At 43.9% G+C, this 15,628-nt stretch overlaps 1 protein-coding gene across 1 annotated transcript in view; it reads left to right on the top strand.

Annotated features, from left to right (window-relative positions):
- Positions 1–13,599: 13,599 nt before the first annotated feature.
- The window catches only part of LOC112604468 (translation initiation factor IF-2-like), a 19,536-nt gene continuing 17,507 nt past the window's right edge, over positions 13,600–15,628 (top strand). Inside the window, exon 1 of the mRNA XM_025353506.1 lies at positions 13,600–13,689. Within this exon, the coding sequence (XP_025209291.1) occupies positions 13,600–13,689 (90 nt within the window). The remainder of the gene's footprint in view (positions 13,690–15,628) is intronic.

The raw sequence follows: 15,628 nt of genomic DNA, 5'->3' as shown, positions 1-15,628 counted from the left end.
CTCTTGCTGTTCGCTTAGGGTGAAGCTCAGAAAAGGACCTGGTTCTGAAAGGCTGTCTGAAATTAGACTGCCCTACGTGATTCCCCGTGGATTGAGATGAATTTCCTCTGGAAGTTCAAGTCAGATTCGGGAAGCTGAATTACCAAACAGACCCTCCTCAACCTACTAACAACCCTATTCCTCTGTTCACCCTAGAGCAGACAAACGGCAGGGAAGACTTGATCTGTGGACTTTTGAAAGCAACTTGAGGAAAAACACGTAACAGAATCTGTGGGTGTGGACAATATGCGATATTGCTAAATAATGTCAAGTAGGAAATAAAAAAAACTATGGACAAACTTTTGGCTGATGACTGTCTGGGAGTTCTGAATTTTTACTGCCTCATTAAAAGTAAATTGAGGGTCAGGTATTTCCCTAATACATTCTACCATTTTCAGCAAGATGAGACTGGAACGAATTCAGGATTCGATAGACATCTTTTTTACTCTATTATCCTTGGAAAAGATACCAATGGACTTTTGAGCACAGTAGTAATGGAAACAGAGTGGAGATATGGATTTGATGGTTTTCCCTTTGTTCCCCTTTTCAATTTGGTTATCAGAGCTTTTTTTTTTTTTTTTTTTCCCAATGTGGATACTGTTCCACTTCCTTCTAAAAACAGGAAATGGCCATTTTATCTTTTAGTTAATATCTCCCAATATGGCATGTAGTAGTGGAGACCTTAAATTTTGAGGTTTTGGCTTCACCTAATGGCCATTAGTAGGGTCAAATCTTGGAATCAGAAATTGATCAAATTGGAAGAATATCAGCATTCTTAAGGTATAAAGCAAAAATGACGGGATAGTGTTTGCAGGGGTTTGAGCCTCAAAGAAATGAAATAATATCACTGATGTCAAGCTTTAAAAGGAGTTTCAAAGACATGAAATAATATTACTGATGACAAATTAAAGTTTTTTTTTGTTTCTTTCTTTTGAGACAGTGTCTCGCTCTGTCGCCCCGGCTGGAGTGCAGTGGCGCGGTTTCGGTTACTGCAACCTCTGCCTCCCAGGTTCAAACAATTCTCCCACCTCAGCCTCCCAAGTAGCTGGGAATACAGGCGCCTGCCACCACGCCTGGCTAATTTTTTGTATTTTTAGTAGAGACGGGGTTTCACTATGTTGGCCAGGCTGGTTTCAAACACCTGACCTCGTGAGCCACCCGCCACCGCCTCCCAAAGTGCTAGGGTTACAGGTGTGAGCCAGTGCGCCTGGCCAAACTCTTAAGTTTTAAGAGAGAATTGAGTGCTTGCCACACAAAGGCACAGAAGCATTCCACGAATCAAAAGAAAGGTTGGCAATGCTAGAGAACCTTGCAATGGAAAGAATATGGCAGATGGCAAAAAGCTGGGCACCGCAACCTGGCACAGACAGTTGGCAGGCCCACCAATCCCAGAAATGCATCTGGGGTGTCAGGATGCTAGGGCGGCCAGCGGGAGGGTTGGCCAGCTTCTGGGCTCAGGCACACCCACCCCCTCCTCCCCAGGCCTGCATTTCTAAGAATAACCCCCTCTGCAAGTCTGACATAATAAATCACACAGAGCTGAAGATGGAAGCAAAGATACCAGGTGCCAGCCATTAGACAAGATGAATATGTTCATTTTCAATAACCAGCTAGAACTGATTCCTCAGGAAGTCTAAGAGATTGACTGCAATGGATATCAAGTTCCTAAGTGGTCTATGTTATTGAGGCAAGACTCCTGTGGTAAAAAGCAAGTTGAAGTAGGCATGTTGAGTTGGGTGATGGGGATCCTAGTGAGGGGGCTTCTCTGAAATGCTTTTCCAAGGGTTTGAGTGGATTGGGAAATGTATATACAGATTGACCATTATAATTTGAAATCCAAAATGCTCCAAAATGTGAAGCTTTTTGAGTGCTGAGCTAAAGCCACAAATTGGAAAATTCCACATCTGATCTCATGTGATGGGTCGCAGGAAGACCAAGATTTAAGGGGCGTGAAGACAGGACGAGGCTTCAAAGGAGAATGAGTAGATGGAGATAGAGAGGTCAGAGAAATACCAGGGGACAGCAGTGTCACAGAAGTCACAAGATTTTCAAGAAAGAGGGAATGATCAAAACACTCCAAGTTGCCAGGTTATCAAGGAAGACAAAGCCTGAGAAGGCTCCACTGGAGTTTATCAGTGACATTTAGCAGTGATATTTACAGAGTTGGAAAGATGATGATATATTGCTAAATGATAAACCCAGATTACAAAATGTTTGGAACTTGAATATATTTACAATATATTTCCACATATATGCATAGAAAAAGAAGGACCAACACCAAGATATTGTCCCTAATTATCTTTGACTAGAAAGCTTATATACTTTTCTTTGTCTTTTTTCTTTTTTTTTCTGAGACGGAGTCTCAGGTCTGTCGCCCAGGCTGGAGTGCAGTAGCATGATCTCGGCTCACTGCAACCTTCGCCACCCGGGTTCAAGCAATTCTTCTGCCTCAGCCTTCCCAGTAGCTGGGATTACAGGCATGCACCACTACACCGAGCTAATTTTTTGTATTTTTTAGTAGATACGGGGTTTCACCATGTTGACCAGGATGGTCACGAACTCCTGACGTCAGGCGATCCACCCGCCTTGGCCTCCCAAAATGCTGGGATTGTAGATATGAGGCACCATGCCCGGCCACTTTATACACTTTCTTTATCTCTTTTTTTTTTTTTTTTTTTTTTTTAGATGTAGTCGCACTCTGTCACCAGGCTGAGGGCAGTGGCGCCATCTCAGCTCACTGCAACCTCTGCCTCCCAGGTTCAAGTGATTCTCCTGCCTTAGCCTCCTGAGTAGCTGAGACTACAGGCGTGCAGCACCACGCCCAGCTAATTTTTGGTGTTTTTAGTAGAGACAGGGTTTCACCATGTTGGCCAGGATGGTCTCGATCTTTTGACCTCATGATCCGCCTGCCTCGGCCTCCCAAAGTGCTGGGATTACAGGTGTGAGTCACCGTGCCCAGCCTCTCCTTTTTATACTTCCCAGTTGTCTCCAGTGAACATGGAATGTTTTAAAATATTTTTAAAACTGCAAATAAAACGAGGAAGCACATTTTAAAATACGTGGAGTGATGAACACCAAATTTAGCACAGTGGTTAGCTCATGGAGGGGAAGAGAGGAGATGAGGGAGGGACTTCAACCTTAGTGTTAATGTTTATTTCTTAAATTAGGTGGTGGGTCCATAGGTGTTTGCTTTAGTCTTTATGCTTCTTGTATGTCTTAAGCATTTCATAATGCATTTAGAAACTAAATACAGAAAATGAGGGCTTTATAAATTTCACTATTTAACTTTTTTTTTTTTTTTTTTTTTTTTTTGAGACGAAGTCTCGCTCTTTTCCCTAGGTTGGAGTGCAGTGGTGCAATCTCAGCTCACTGCAACCTCTGCCTCCCGGGTTTAAGTGATTCTCTTGTCTCAGCCTCCCAGGTAGCTGGGATTACAGGCGCTCGCCACCACGCCCAGCTAATTTTTGTATTTTTAATAGAGACGGGGTTTCACCATGTTGGCCAGGCTGGTCTTGAACTCCTGACCTCAGGTGATCCGCCCACCTCAGCCTCTCAAAGTGCTGGGATTACAAGTGTGAGCCACCACGCCTGGCCTATTTTACATTTTTAAAAGCCAAGGCCATCATAATTTATCTTTTTAAGGATTTCTAAAAAACTGTTTATTGGTGTTTATAGTTGTGTTTTATATTATCTAAAACTCTTCCAGTTGAATTTGTATTTTCATCAAATTCAACAAAATTGCACAGATACATAATTAAGGGATACAAATTCATTATTTTTAAAGCTATAAAAGAAAATGGCTTCATGGGGTTGTTCCTGAGGTGTGGAACCTTCTCCATATTCCACTGCTCTAAGCCAAGAACTTTCCCTCAACCCACAAGAACAGCAGGTCCATATGGGGGACATTCCCAGACACTTATCAGGTAAAGAACACAGGAACCACTTCAAAGAGACCTAACTCCGATTTTCTAGAAAGTCGCCCTGACTTCCCTTCAGAGAGCTGTGTATGTGATTCTGGGAAGTAGCATATGCTTGCTGGACAGTTTTATGTTCCCCCCTAGAAAGTAAGGCACTGCTGCTAAACCCTGAGGTGGCTATGGGTTTCTATCCTAAACAGCCGTTTCTCATTCTGTTCTTTGTGAATAGGACTTGTATTTCCTAAACCTGATGTGATTTTCCAGTTGAATGGAAGTGGAGAGCCATGGAAACTTGATATTCAGGAAGGTGAAGTGAGACAGGGTGCAGGAAGTACTTCTGTAGGCATGAGTGGATGGGCAGGTGGGATTTAGTGGAAGGTTCACATAGAGACCCCTCCTTGGGGTCTCATAGGCCTATGGAGATGGTCATGGTCACACTGGGCCTTTGCCCCAAAAATCTGTGCTCCAGATAAGCACATGGCTTTCTTGTCACCTTTTCCAAGTCTTTGCTCAGATGTGCCCCCTTCTCAGCCAGGCTTTCTCTGGCCATCCTGTCTAGAAACAGAACTCTGAGCCAGGCACGGTGGCTCACACCTGTAATCCCAGCATTTTGGGAGGCCAAGGCAGGTGGATCACCTGAGATGAGGAGTTCAAGACCAGCCTGGCCAACATGGTGAAACCCTGTCTCTACTAAAAAAATACAAAATTAGCCAGGCATGGTGGCTCATGCCTGTAATCCCAGCTACTTGGGAGGCTGAAGCAGGATAATCACTTGAAGCTGGGAGCTGAGATCATGCCATTGCACTCTAGCCTGGGCAACGAAGTGAGACTCCATCTCAACAATTAAAAAATTAAATAAAACAGAACTCTCACCATCCCTTCCACACTTCCCAGCCCCTGCACTCTCAGCTGTCTTCCCAGCTCTGTCTTCCTGACATTTTTACTTTTTACTTTTGTTTACTGTCTGTACACACCTACCCCTAATTAAAATGTCAACACCACCAGAGATGTTTTATGTTCTCGCCTACTGTCAAAACACTAGCTGGTACACAGCACACACACGGATAATGAGTGAGAAAGTGGAGCTGTCCACAGCAAGGCCCTTCCTGTTTGTTTTTCTTGGGGGTGGTAGTGGTGAGGGGTGAGGCTGGGAGAGGAGAGGGCTGAGACACACCTTTATTTCAACTCTGATAACACTTTTTCATCTTTCCTGCTTATTTTATTATTATTATTTTTTGCGATGAGGTCTCACTCTGTCACCCAGGCTAGAGTACAGTGACACAATCTCGGCTCACTGCAACCTCCAGCTCCTGGGTTCAAGCGATTCTCCTGCCTCAGCCTCCCAAGTAACTGGGACTACAGGCACCCGCCACCATGCCTGGCTAATTTTTGTATTTTTAGTAGAGATGCGGTTTCACCATGTTGACCAGGCTGCTCTTGAACTCCTGACCTCAGGTGATCTGCCCACCTCAGCCTCCCAAAGTGCTGGGATTACAGGTGTGAGCCACCGCACCCGGCCTCTCCTGCTTATCTTTTACCACCTTCCTTTTCCCGTTAGATCCACTCAGTAGTCACAGGCAGCTACTTTCCCAGGAGCTAGCCTGTCTCCCTACGTTTTCCCAGATGTTTACACTCCTCTACCCGTAGCAAGCTGCCCTGCTCACTCCCTCTTCTATAGCTCTATGTACATCTGTAGGGAAAAGAAAAAAAGATCAGACTTTTACTGTGTCTACGTAGAAAGGGAAGACATAAGAAATTCCATTTTGACCTGTACCTGAACGATTGCTTTGCTTAAATGCTGTTAATCTGTAACTTTGCCCCAGCCCCTTCGCCCCAACCTTGTGCTCACAGGAACATGTGTTGTATGGAATCAAGGTTTAAGGGATCTAGGGCTGTGCGGGACATGCTTTGTTAACAGAATGTTTACAGGCAGTATGCTTGGTCAAAGTCATCGCCATTCTCTAGTCTCCATAAACCAGGGGCACGATGCACTACGAAAAGCCAGAGGGAGCTCTGCCTTGGAAAGCCGGGTATTGTCCAAGCTTTCTCCCCATGTCATAGTCTGAAATATGGCCTCGTGGGATGAGAAAGACCTGACCGTCCCCGAGTCCGACACCCGTAAAGGGTCTGTGCTGAGGTGGATTAGTGAAAGAGGAAAGCCTCTTGCAGTTAAGATAGAGGAAGGCCACTGTCTCCTGCCTGCCCCTGGGAACTGAATGTCTCGGTATAAAACCCGATTGTACATTTGTTCAATTCTGAGATAGGAGAAAAACCGCCCTGTGGCGGGAGGCGAGACATGTTGGCAGCAATGCTGCTCCGTTATCCTTGCTCCACTGAGATGTTTGGGCAGAGAGAAACATAAATCTGGCCTATGTGCACATCCAGGCATAGCACCTCCCCTTGAATTGAATTATGACATAGATTCTTTTGCTCACATGTTTTCTTGCTGACCTTCTCCCTATTATCACCCTGCTCTCCTACCGCATTCCTCTTGCTGAGATAACGAAAATAATAATCAATAAAAACTGAGGGAACTCAGAGACCGGTGCCAGTGCAGGTCCCTGGTATGCTGACTGCCAGTCTCCTGGGCCCACTGTTGTTTCTCTATACTTTGTCTCTGTGTCTTATTACTTTTCTCAGTCTCTCATGCCACCTGATGAGATATACCCACAGGTGTGGAGGGGCAGGCCACCCCTTCATACATCTGCTATTTTTCTTCATATACCTCTTTTCAAAATGCTCTTCTTTTGGCTGTTCACATGATTAACTTCCTTCTTTCAGATCTTAGTTCAAACATCAATTCTAGATGACCACTCTTAAGGATCTCTCTGAAGCCCCTACTCCAACTCCCACTCATTATTTCCTTCACTGTACTCATCACCATCTGTCATATTTTGTTTGTTTCTTTGCCATTTGTGTAGTAGAATATAAGCATCATGAGGGCAGGGACTATGACTGTCTTAGGCATTCGTGTTTCAGTGACTTACCATGCCCAGCACTTAACAGGCACACTAGATGATAAATAGCTAAAGCATGAATAACTGAACAGTGTTTAGTGGACTAAATGCCCACTTTCTACTTCTAATCTCTATTTCTCTTTTCCTTTGCTATTTTTCACGCTGTCCCGGTTGTTTTTCTTTTAAGGAGTTACCAATCAATCACCCAGTATTTTGTACTTGTTCTTAACACATACAATACTTTCTTCTTAACTAGCACTCAAAGCTGTGATCTCTACTTGCTATTTATTTTAGACCAGAAGACCAGACCTAAAAGCCAGAACTCCACTCAAAGGCAGGATGTTTCTAAGAAAGTAAAATCACTAAATACATTAATGAAAAACTCTGAAAAGATTGTCCTCTGGGTCCTGCACTTATCCCTGAAAAGCCTGAGGGGAGAAAGAAGAAAACCCATTCAGGGAAATGTTGAAGAAATCTGCCCCCAAGGAGAACGACTGAGGCAAAGATCTACTCCTGCCAAGAAAACGAACAGTAAGGGGAGGAACTTTGAATGCAGCGTGTGTGGGAAAACCTGATATAACCACGTATTAGTCACCCATCATCAGAGGACTCACAGTGGAGGAAAGCCCCATGACTATCAAGAATGCAGAAAGGATCCGTGCCAAGATGGGTGAATAGGAAGAGCTCCAGCCTCCAGCTCCCAGCATGAGCGACATAGAAGACGGGTGATTTCTGCATTTCCAACTGAGGTACAGGGTTCATCTCACTGGGGCTTGTCGGACAGTGGGGGCAGGACAGTGGGTGCAGCCTACTGAGTGAGAGCTGAAGCAGGGCAAGGTATCGCCTCACCTGGGAAGTGCAAGGGGGAAGGGAACTCCCTTTCCTAGCCAAGGGAAACCATGACACACAACACCTGGAAAATCAGGTCACTCCCACCCTAACACTGCGCTTTACCAAGGGTCTTAGCAAACGGCACACCAGGAGATTATATCCCACGCTTGACTTGGAGGGTCCCATGCCCACAGAGCCTCCCTCATTGCTACCACAGCAGTCTGAGATCTAACTGCAGGCGGCAGCAAGGCTGGGGGAGGGGTGCCCGACATTGCTGAGGCTTAAGTAGGTAAACAAAGCGGCCAGGAAGCTCAAACTGGGTGGAGCCCACTGCAGCTCAAGGAGGCCTGCCTGCCTCTGTAGACTCCACCTCTGGGGACAGGGCATAGCCAAACAAAAGGCAGCAGAAACCTCTGCAGATGTAAATGTCCCTGTCTGACAGCTTTGAGGAGAGTAGTGGTTTTCCCAGCACGGAGTTTGAGATCTGAGAATGGACAGATAGTCAGCTCAAGTGGGTCCCTGACCTCCAAGTAGCCTAACTGGGAGACATCCCCCACTAGGGGCAGACTGACACCTCACACCTCACATGGCCGGGTACACCTCTGAGATGAAGCTTCCAAGGAACAATCAGACAGCAACATTTGCTGTTCAGCAATATTCACTCTTCTGCAGCCTCCGCTGCTGATACCCAGGCAAACAGGGTCTGGAGTGGACCTCCAGAAAACAACAGACCTGCAGCTGAGGGTCCTGACTGTTAGAAGGAAAAATAACAAACAGAAAGGACATCCACGCCAAAACCCCATCTGTACGTCACCATCATCAAAGACCAAAGGTAGATAAAACCACAAAGATGGGGAAAAAGCAGTACAGAAAAGCTGGAAATTCTAAAAAACAGAGCGGCTCTCTCCAAAGGAACACAGATCCTTGCCAGCAATGGAACAAAGCTGGATGGAGAATGACTCTGACGAGTTGAGAGAAGAAGACTTCAGACAATCAAACTTCTCTGAGCTAAAGGAAGAATTATGAACCCAGTACAAAGAAACAACAAACTTGAAAAAAGATTTGACAAATGGCTAACTAGAATAACCAATGCAGAGAAGTCCTTAAACAACCTGATAGAGATGAAAACCACGACATGAGAACTACGTGACAAACGCACAGGCTTCAGTAACCGACTCAATCAACTGGAAGAAAGGGTATCAGTGATTGAAGATCAAATGAATGAAATGAAGCGAGAAGTTTAGAGAAAAAAGAGTAAAAAGAAATTAACAAATCCTCCAAGAAATATGGGACTATGTGAAAAGACCAAATCTACATCTGACTGGTGTACCTGAAAGTGACAGAGAGAATGGAACCACGTTGGAAAACACTCTGCAGGATATTATCCAAGAGAACTTCCCCAACCTAGTAGGGCAGGCCAACATTCAAATTCAGGAAATACAGAGAATGCCACAAAGATACTCCTCGAGAAGAGCAACTGCAAGACACATAATAGTCAGATTCACCAAAGTTGAAATGAAGGAAAAAATGTTAAGGGCAGCCAGAGAGAAAGGTCAGATTACCCACCAAAGGAAGCCCATCAGACTAACAGCAGATCTCTCAGCAGAAACTCTACAAGCCAGAAGAGAGTGGGGGCCAATATTCAACATTCTTAAAGAAAAGAATTTTCAACCCAGAATTTCATATCCAGCCAAACTAAGTTTCATAAGTGAAGGAGAAATAAAATCCTTTACAGACAAGCAAATGCTGAGAGATTTTGTCACCACCAGGCCTGCCCTACAAGAGCTCCTGAAGGAAGCACTAAACATGGAAAGGAACAACCGGTACCAGCCACTGCAAAAACATGCCAAAATGTCGATGCTAGGAAGAAACTGCATCAACTAACAAGCAAAATAACCAGCTAACATCCCAATGACAGGATCAAGTTCACACGTAACAATATTAAAAGCTTAAATGTAAATGGGCTAAACACTCCAATTAAAAGACACAGACTGGCAAACTGGACAGAGTCAAGACCAATCAGTGTGCTGTATTCAGGTGACCCATCTCACATGCAGATACACACATAGGCTCAAAATAAAGGGATGGAGGAAGATCTACCAAGCAAATGGAAAACAAAAAAAGGCAGGGGTTGCAATCCTAGTCTCTGATAAAACAGACTTTAAACCAACAAAGATCAAAAGCAACAAAGAAGGCCATTACATAATGATAAAGGGATCAATTCAACAAGAAGAGCTAACTATCCTAAATATATATGTACCTAATACCAGAGCACCTAGATTGATAAAGCAAGTCCTTAGAGACTTACAAAGAGACTTAAACTCCCACAAAATAATAATAGGAGTCTTTAACACCCCACTGTCAACATTAGACAGATCGACAAGACAGAAAGTTAACAAGGATATCCAGGAATTGAACTCAACTCTGCACCAAGCAGACCTAATAGACATCTACAGAATTCTCCATCCCAAATCAACAGAATATACATTCTTCTCAGCACCACATCGCACTTATTCCAAAATTGACCAATAGTTGGAAGTAAAGCACTCCTCAGCAAATGTAAAAGAAAAGAAATTATAACAAACTGTCTCTCAGACCACAGTGCAATTAAACTAGTACTCAGGACTAAGAAACTCAATCAAAATCACTCAACTACATGGAAACTGAACAACCTGTTCCTGAATGACTACTGGGTAAATAATGAAATGAGGGGAGAAATAAAGATGTTCTTTGAAACCAATAAGAACAAAGACAGAACATACCAGAATCTCTGGCACACATTTAAAGCAGTGTGTAGAGGGAAATTTATAGCACTAAATGCCCATAAGAGAAAGCTGGAAAGATCTAAAATTGACACCCTAACATCACAATTAAAAGAACTAGAGAAGCAAGAGCAAACACATTCAAAAGCTAGCAGAAGGCAAGAAATAATTAAGATCAGAGCAGAGCTGAAGGACATAGAGACACAAAAAAACCCTTCAAAAAATCAATGAATCCTGGAGCTGGTTATTTGAAAAGATCAACAAAACTGATAGACCACTAGCAAGACTAATAAAGAAGAAAAGAGAGAAGAATCAAATAGACACAATAAAAAATGATAAAGGGGATATCACCACCGACCCCACAGAAATACAAACTACCATCAGAGAATACTATAAACATCTCTATGCAAATAAACTTGAAAACCTAGAAGAAATGGATAAATTCCTGGACACGTACATTCTCCCAAGACTAAACCAGGAAGAAATTGAATCCCTGAATAGACCAATAGCAGTCTCTGAAATTGAGGCAATAGTTAATAGCCTACCAACCAAAAAAAGTCCAGGACCAGATGGATTCACAGCCGAATTCTGCCAGAGGTACAAGGAGGAGCTTGTACCACTCTTTCTGAAATTATTCCAATCAACAGAAAAAGAGAGAATCCACCCTAACTCATTTTATGAGGCCAACATCATCCTGATACCAAAGCCTGGCAGAGACACAACAAAAAAAGAGAATTTTAGACCAATGTCCCTGATGAACATCGACGCAAAAATCCTCAATAAAATACTGGCAAACCAAATCCAGAAGCACATCAAAAAGCTTCTCCACCATGATCAAGTGGGCTTCATCCCTGGGATGTAAGGCTGGTTCAACATATGCAAATCAATAAACGTAATCCAGCATATAAACAGAACCAAAGACAAAAACCACATGATGATCTCAACAGATGCAGAAAAGGCCTTTGACAAAATTCAACAGCCCTTCATGCTAAAAACTCTCAATAAATTCGGTATTGATGGAACATATCTCAAAATAACAAGAGCTATTTATGACAAACCGACAGCCAATATCATACTGAATGGGCGAAAACTGGAAGCATTCCCCTTGAAAACTGGCACAAGACAGGGATGCCCTCTCTCACCACTCCTATTCAACATAGTGTTGGAAGTTCTGGCCACGGAAATCAGGCATGAGAAAGAAATAAAGGGTATTCAATTAGGAAAAGAGGAAGTCAAATTGTCCCTGTTTGCAGATGACATGATTGTATATTTAGAAAACCCCATAAAAACCCTAGAAGAAAACCTAGGTAATACCATTCAGGACATAGGCATGGGCAAGGACCTCATGTCTAAAACACCAAAAGCAATGACAACAAAAGCCAAAATTGACAAATGGGATCTAATTAAACTAAAGAGCTTCTACACAGCAAAAGAAACTACCATCAGAGTGAACAGGCAACCTACAGAATGGGAGAAAATTTTTGCAATCTACTCATCTGAAAAGGGCTAATATCCAGAACCTACAAAGAACTCAAACAAATTTACAAGAAAAAAACAAACAACCCCTTCAAAAAGTGGGCAAAGCATATGAACAGATATTTCTCAAAAGAAGACATTCATACAGCCAACAGACACATGAAAAAATGCTCATCATCACTTGCCATCAGAGAAATGCAAATCAAAACCACAATGAGATACCATCTCACACCAGTTAGAATGGCAGTCATTAAAAAGTCAGGAAACAACAGGTGCCAGAGAGGATGTGGAGAAATAGGAACACTTTTACACTGTTGGTGGGACTGTAAACTAGTTCAACCATTGTGGAAAACAGTGTGGTGATTCCTCAAGGATCTAGAACTAGAAGTACCATATGACCCAGCCATCCCATTACTGGGGATATACCCAAAGGATTATAAATCATGCCGCTATAAAGACACATGCACACGTATGTTTATTGTAGCACTATTCACAATAGCAAAGACTTGGAACCAACCCAAATGTCCATCAGTGACAGACTGGATTAAGAAAATGTGGCACATATTCCCCATGGAATACTATGTAGCCATTAAAAAAAAAGATGAGTTCATGTCCTTTGTAGGGACATGGATGCAGCTGGAAACCATCATTCTGAGCAAACTATCGCAAGAACAGAAAACCAAACACCGCATGTTCTCACTCGTAGGTGAGAACTGAACAATGAGAACACTTGGACACAGGAAGGGGAACATCACACACCGGGGCCTGTTGCAGGGTTGGGGGAGGGGAGGGATAGCATTAGGAGATATACCTAATGTAAATGACGAGTTAATGGGTGCAGCACACCAACATGGCACATGGATACCTATGTAACAAACCTGCACTTTGTGCACATGTACCCTAGAACTTAAAGTATAATAAAAAAGAAAAAAAAAAAGAATGCAGAAGAGGCTTCAGCTGTAGGAGCCCTAAGAAAAACCTGATGTCAGCCGGCGTGGTGGTTCATGCCTGTAATCCCAGCACTTTGGGAGGATCACTTGTGCCTAGGAGTTTGAGACCAGCTTGAGCAACATAGTGAGACCTTGTCTCTATAACATTAATTAAAATTGAAAAGAGAAACAACTGACGTCACACCCTGGGAAGAGCCCCTTTGAATGCAATGAAAACTTTCTACAACTGATTAACCCTTACTGGACATCGGTGAACTCATCCTGGAGAACGTCCTTATGAATGCACAGCGTGTGGAGAACCCTTCAGCGGGAAAGGTATTCCGGCCACAGCTAACCCGCCCTGGAGAGTGGCCCTAGGAATGCAGGGGTAGGGCAGAGCTCTGTTGGACCATTCATCCCTCATTCGACACAGGACAGTGCACACTGTAGAGACGCATTCCGAAGATAATGACTGTGGGAAGGTTTTCTTTGACGGCTCATCCCATTATCAGCATCAGAAAATTCATAGTGGAGACAAGCCCCATGAGTGCATTGCATGTAGGAAAACCTTCCTGCAGAAAAGGTGGCTCACTCACCATCAGAGAGTGCACCCTGGAGAGAAGCTCCACGAGCGCAGCACCTGTGGGAAAGTTTTCAGTCGCAAATCCTCTATCATCCAACATCGGCGATGCTTATGAAAATCAGGCTTCCGGGTACCGTGGAGGTGCTTCAGCCAGACAAGCAGTCCCCAGAGAGACTCAGCACGTGTTTGTTCAAGGTAATGGCGATTTCTGTTTGAGCACCTTCTATCAACTGCTTATCCTCATACCTCCATTTGGGACCACAGTCTTCATAAACAGTCTCAATTAACCATGCCATACGCTTCGTTGGGATACCTCAAATTTGAGAGGATGCCTGGAGGATCCCCAAATTGGTCAGAAGCTCTCCAATCAATATGCTTTGCAGGTGTTTGAAGGAGACCCTAAGACAGGCAACAGACGTATTATTTATTTATTTATCGCAAGGCTGAATGCTGCAGGAGAACAAGAGCTCCTTCACATCTGTGTATTGCTGTGCTCCCAGTGTGGTGCCTGGCACTCATCATATATTTTCTTTCTTTCTTTCTTTTTTTGAGATGGAGTCTCGCTGTCTCACCCAGGCTGGAGTGCAGCGGTGCAATCTCAACTCACTGCAACCTCCGCCTCCCGGGTTCAAGCGATTCTCCTGCCTCAGCCTCCTGAGAAGCTGGGACTACAGGCGCCCGCCACCATACCCAGTTAACTTTTGTATTTTTAGTAGAGACGAGGTTTCACCATATTGGCCAGGCTGGTCTCGAACTCCTGATCTCGTAATCCACCCGGCTCAGCCTCCCAAAGTGCTGGGATGATAGGCATGAACCACTGTGCCTGGCCTCATCATGTATTCTCTAAACGAATGAATACCTGAGTACTTGAGCCAAAAATCAAATGCACTTATACAACTAGAAACTTTAGTAAGAAAATAGACATTAAAGAAAATTTGGTGCTTATACACAATGGAGTACTATTCAGCCATAAAAAATAATGAGATCCTGTCATTTGCAACAACATGGATAGAGCTGGAGGTTATTATGCTAAGTGAAATATGTCAGGCATAGAAAGACAAACATCACCTGCTCTCACTTATTTGTAGGATCTAAAAAACAATTGAACTTATGGACATAGAGAGTAGAAGGATGGTTACCAGAGGCTGCAAAGAGTAGTGGGGGGTAGGAGGGAGGTGGGGATGGTTAATGGGTACAAAAAAAGATAGAAAGAATGGGCGGGGCACAGTGGCTCACGCCTGTAATCCTAGCACTTTGGAAGGCCAAAGCGGGCAGATCATGAGGTCAGGAGATCGAGGCTATCCTGGCTAACACGGTGAAACCCCGTCTCTACAGGCACAGTGGTGGGCGCCTGTAGTCCCAGCTACTCGGAGGCTGAGGCAGGAGAATGGTGTAAACCCGGGAGGCGGAGCTTGCAGTGAGCTGAGATCCGGCCACTGCACTCCAGCCTGGGCGACAGAGCGAGACTCCGTCTCACAAAAAAAAAAAAAAAAAAAAAAAATTAAAAAAAAAAAACCATAAGAAACATCAAGCTTCTCTGTACTAAGGACTGCCAGTGCCTTCACTATAGCTGGGCTGTGAGCTCTTCATTGGCTCCTCTTGTGTCTTCCTGGAGCTCTGGTTCTGGTTATGTGCTCCTGTTCTTCACTCGGCTCCGCACCCTGTGTTTCCCTTTACTTGTGGTCTTCTGGCCCCAGACCTGACCTCTGGGTTCCGGAAGACAAATCCATCACCCAACTATCCTTGTTTCTACAGTGGTGGTGGTTGTTTCATCTTTGTTTAATTTTATTGATAACCAAGCTTCCTTAGTCTGGCTCTGCCATTCCACAGCACCCTGGATATAGCCCCTTCCCTTTCTCTCTCTCTTTTTTTTTTTTTTTTTTTCTTGAGATGGATTCTTGCTCTGTCTCCCAGAATGGAGTGCAATGGCGCGATCTCAGCTCACTGCAACCTCCACCTCCCAGGTTCAAGTGATTCTCCTGCCTCAGCCTCCTGAGTAGCTGGGACTACAGGCGCATGCCACCACACCCAGCTAATTTTTGTATTTTTAGTAGAGGCAGGGTTTCACCATGTTGGCCAGGATGGTCTTGATGGTCTTGATCTTTTTTTTTTTTTTTTTTTTTTTTTTTTTTTT

Source organism: Theropithecus gelada, chromosome 13, assembly GCF_003255815.1.
Source record: "Theropithecus gelada isolate Dixy chromosome 13, Tgel_1.0, whole genome shotgun sequence".
NCBI classification, from domain to species: domain Eukaryota; kingdom Metazoa; phylum Chordata; class Mammalia; order Primates; family Cercopithecidae; genus Theropithecus; species Theropithecus gelada.
The sequence above is the reverse complement of the archived record's forward strand: the minus strand, read 5'-3'. Positions and strand labels throughout refer to the sequence as shown.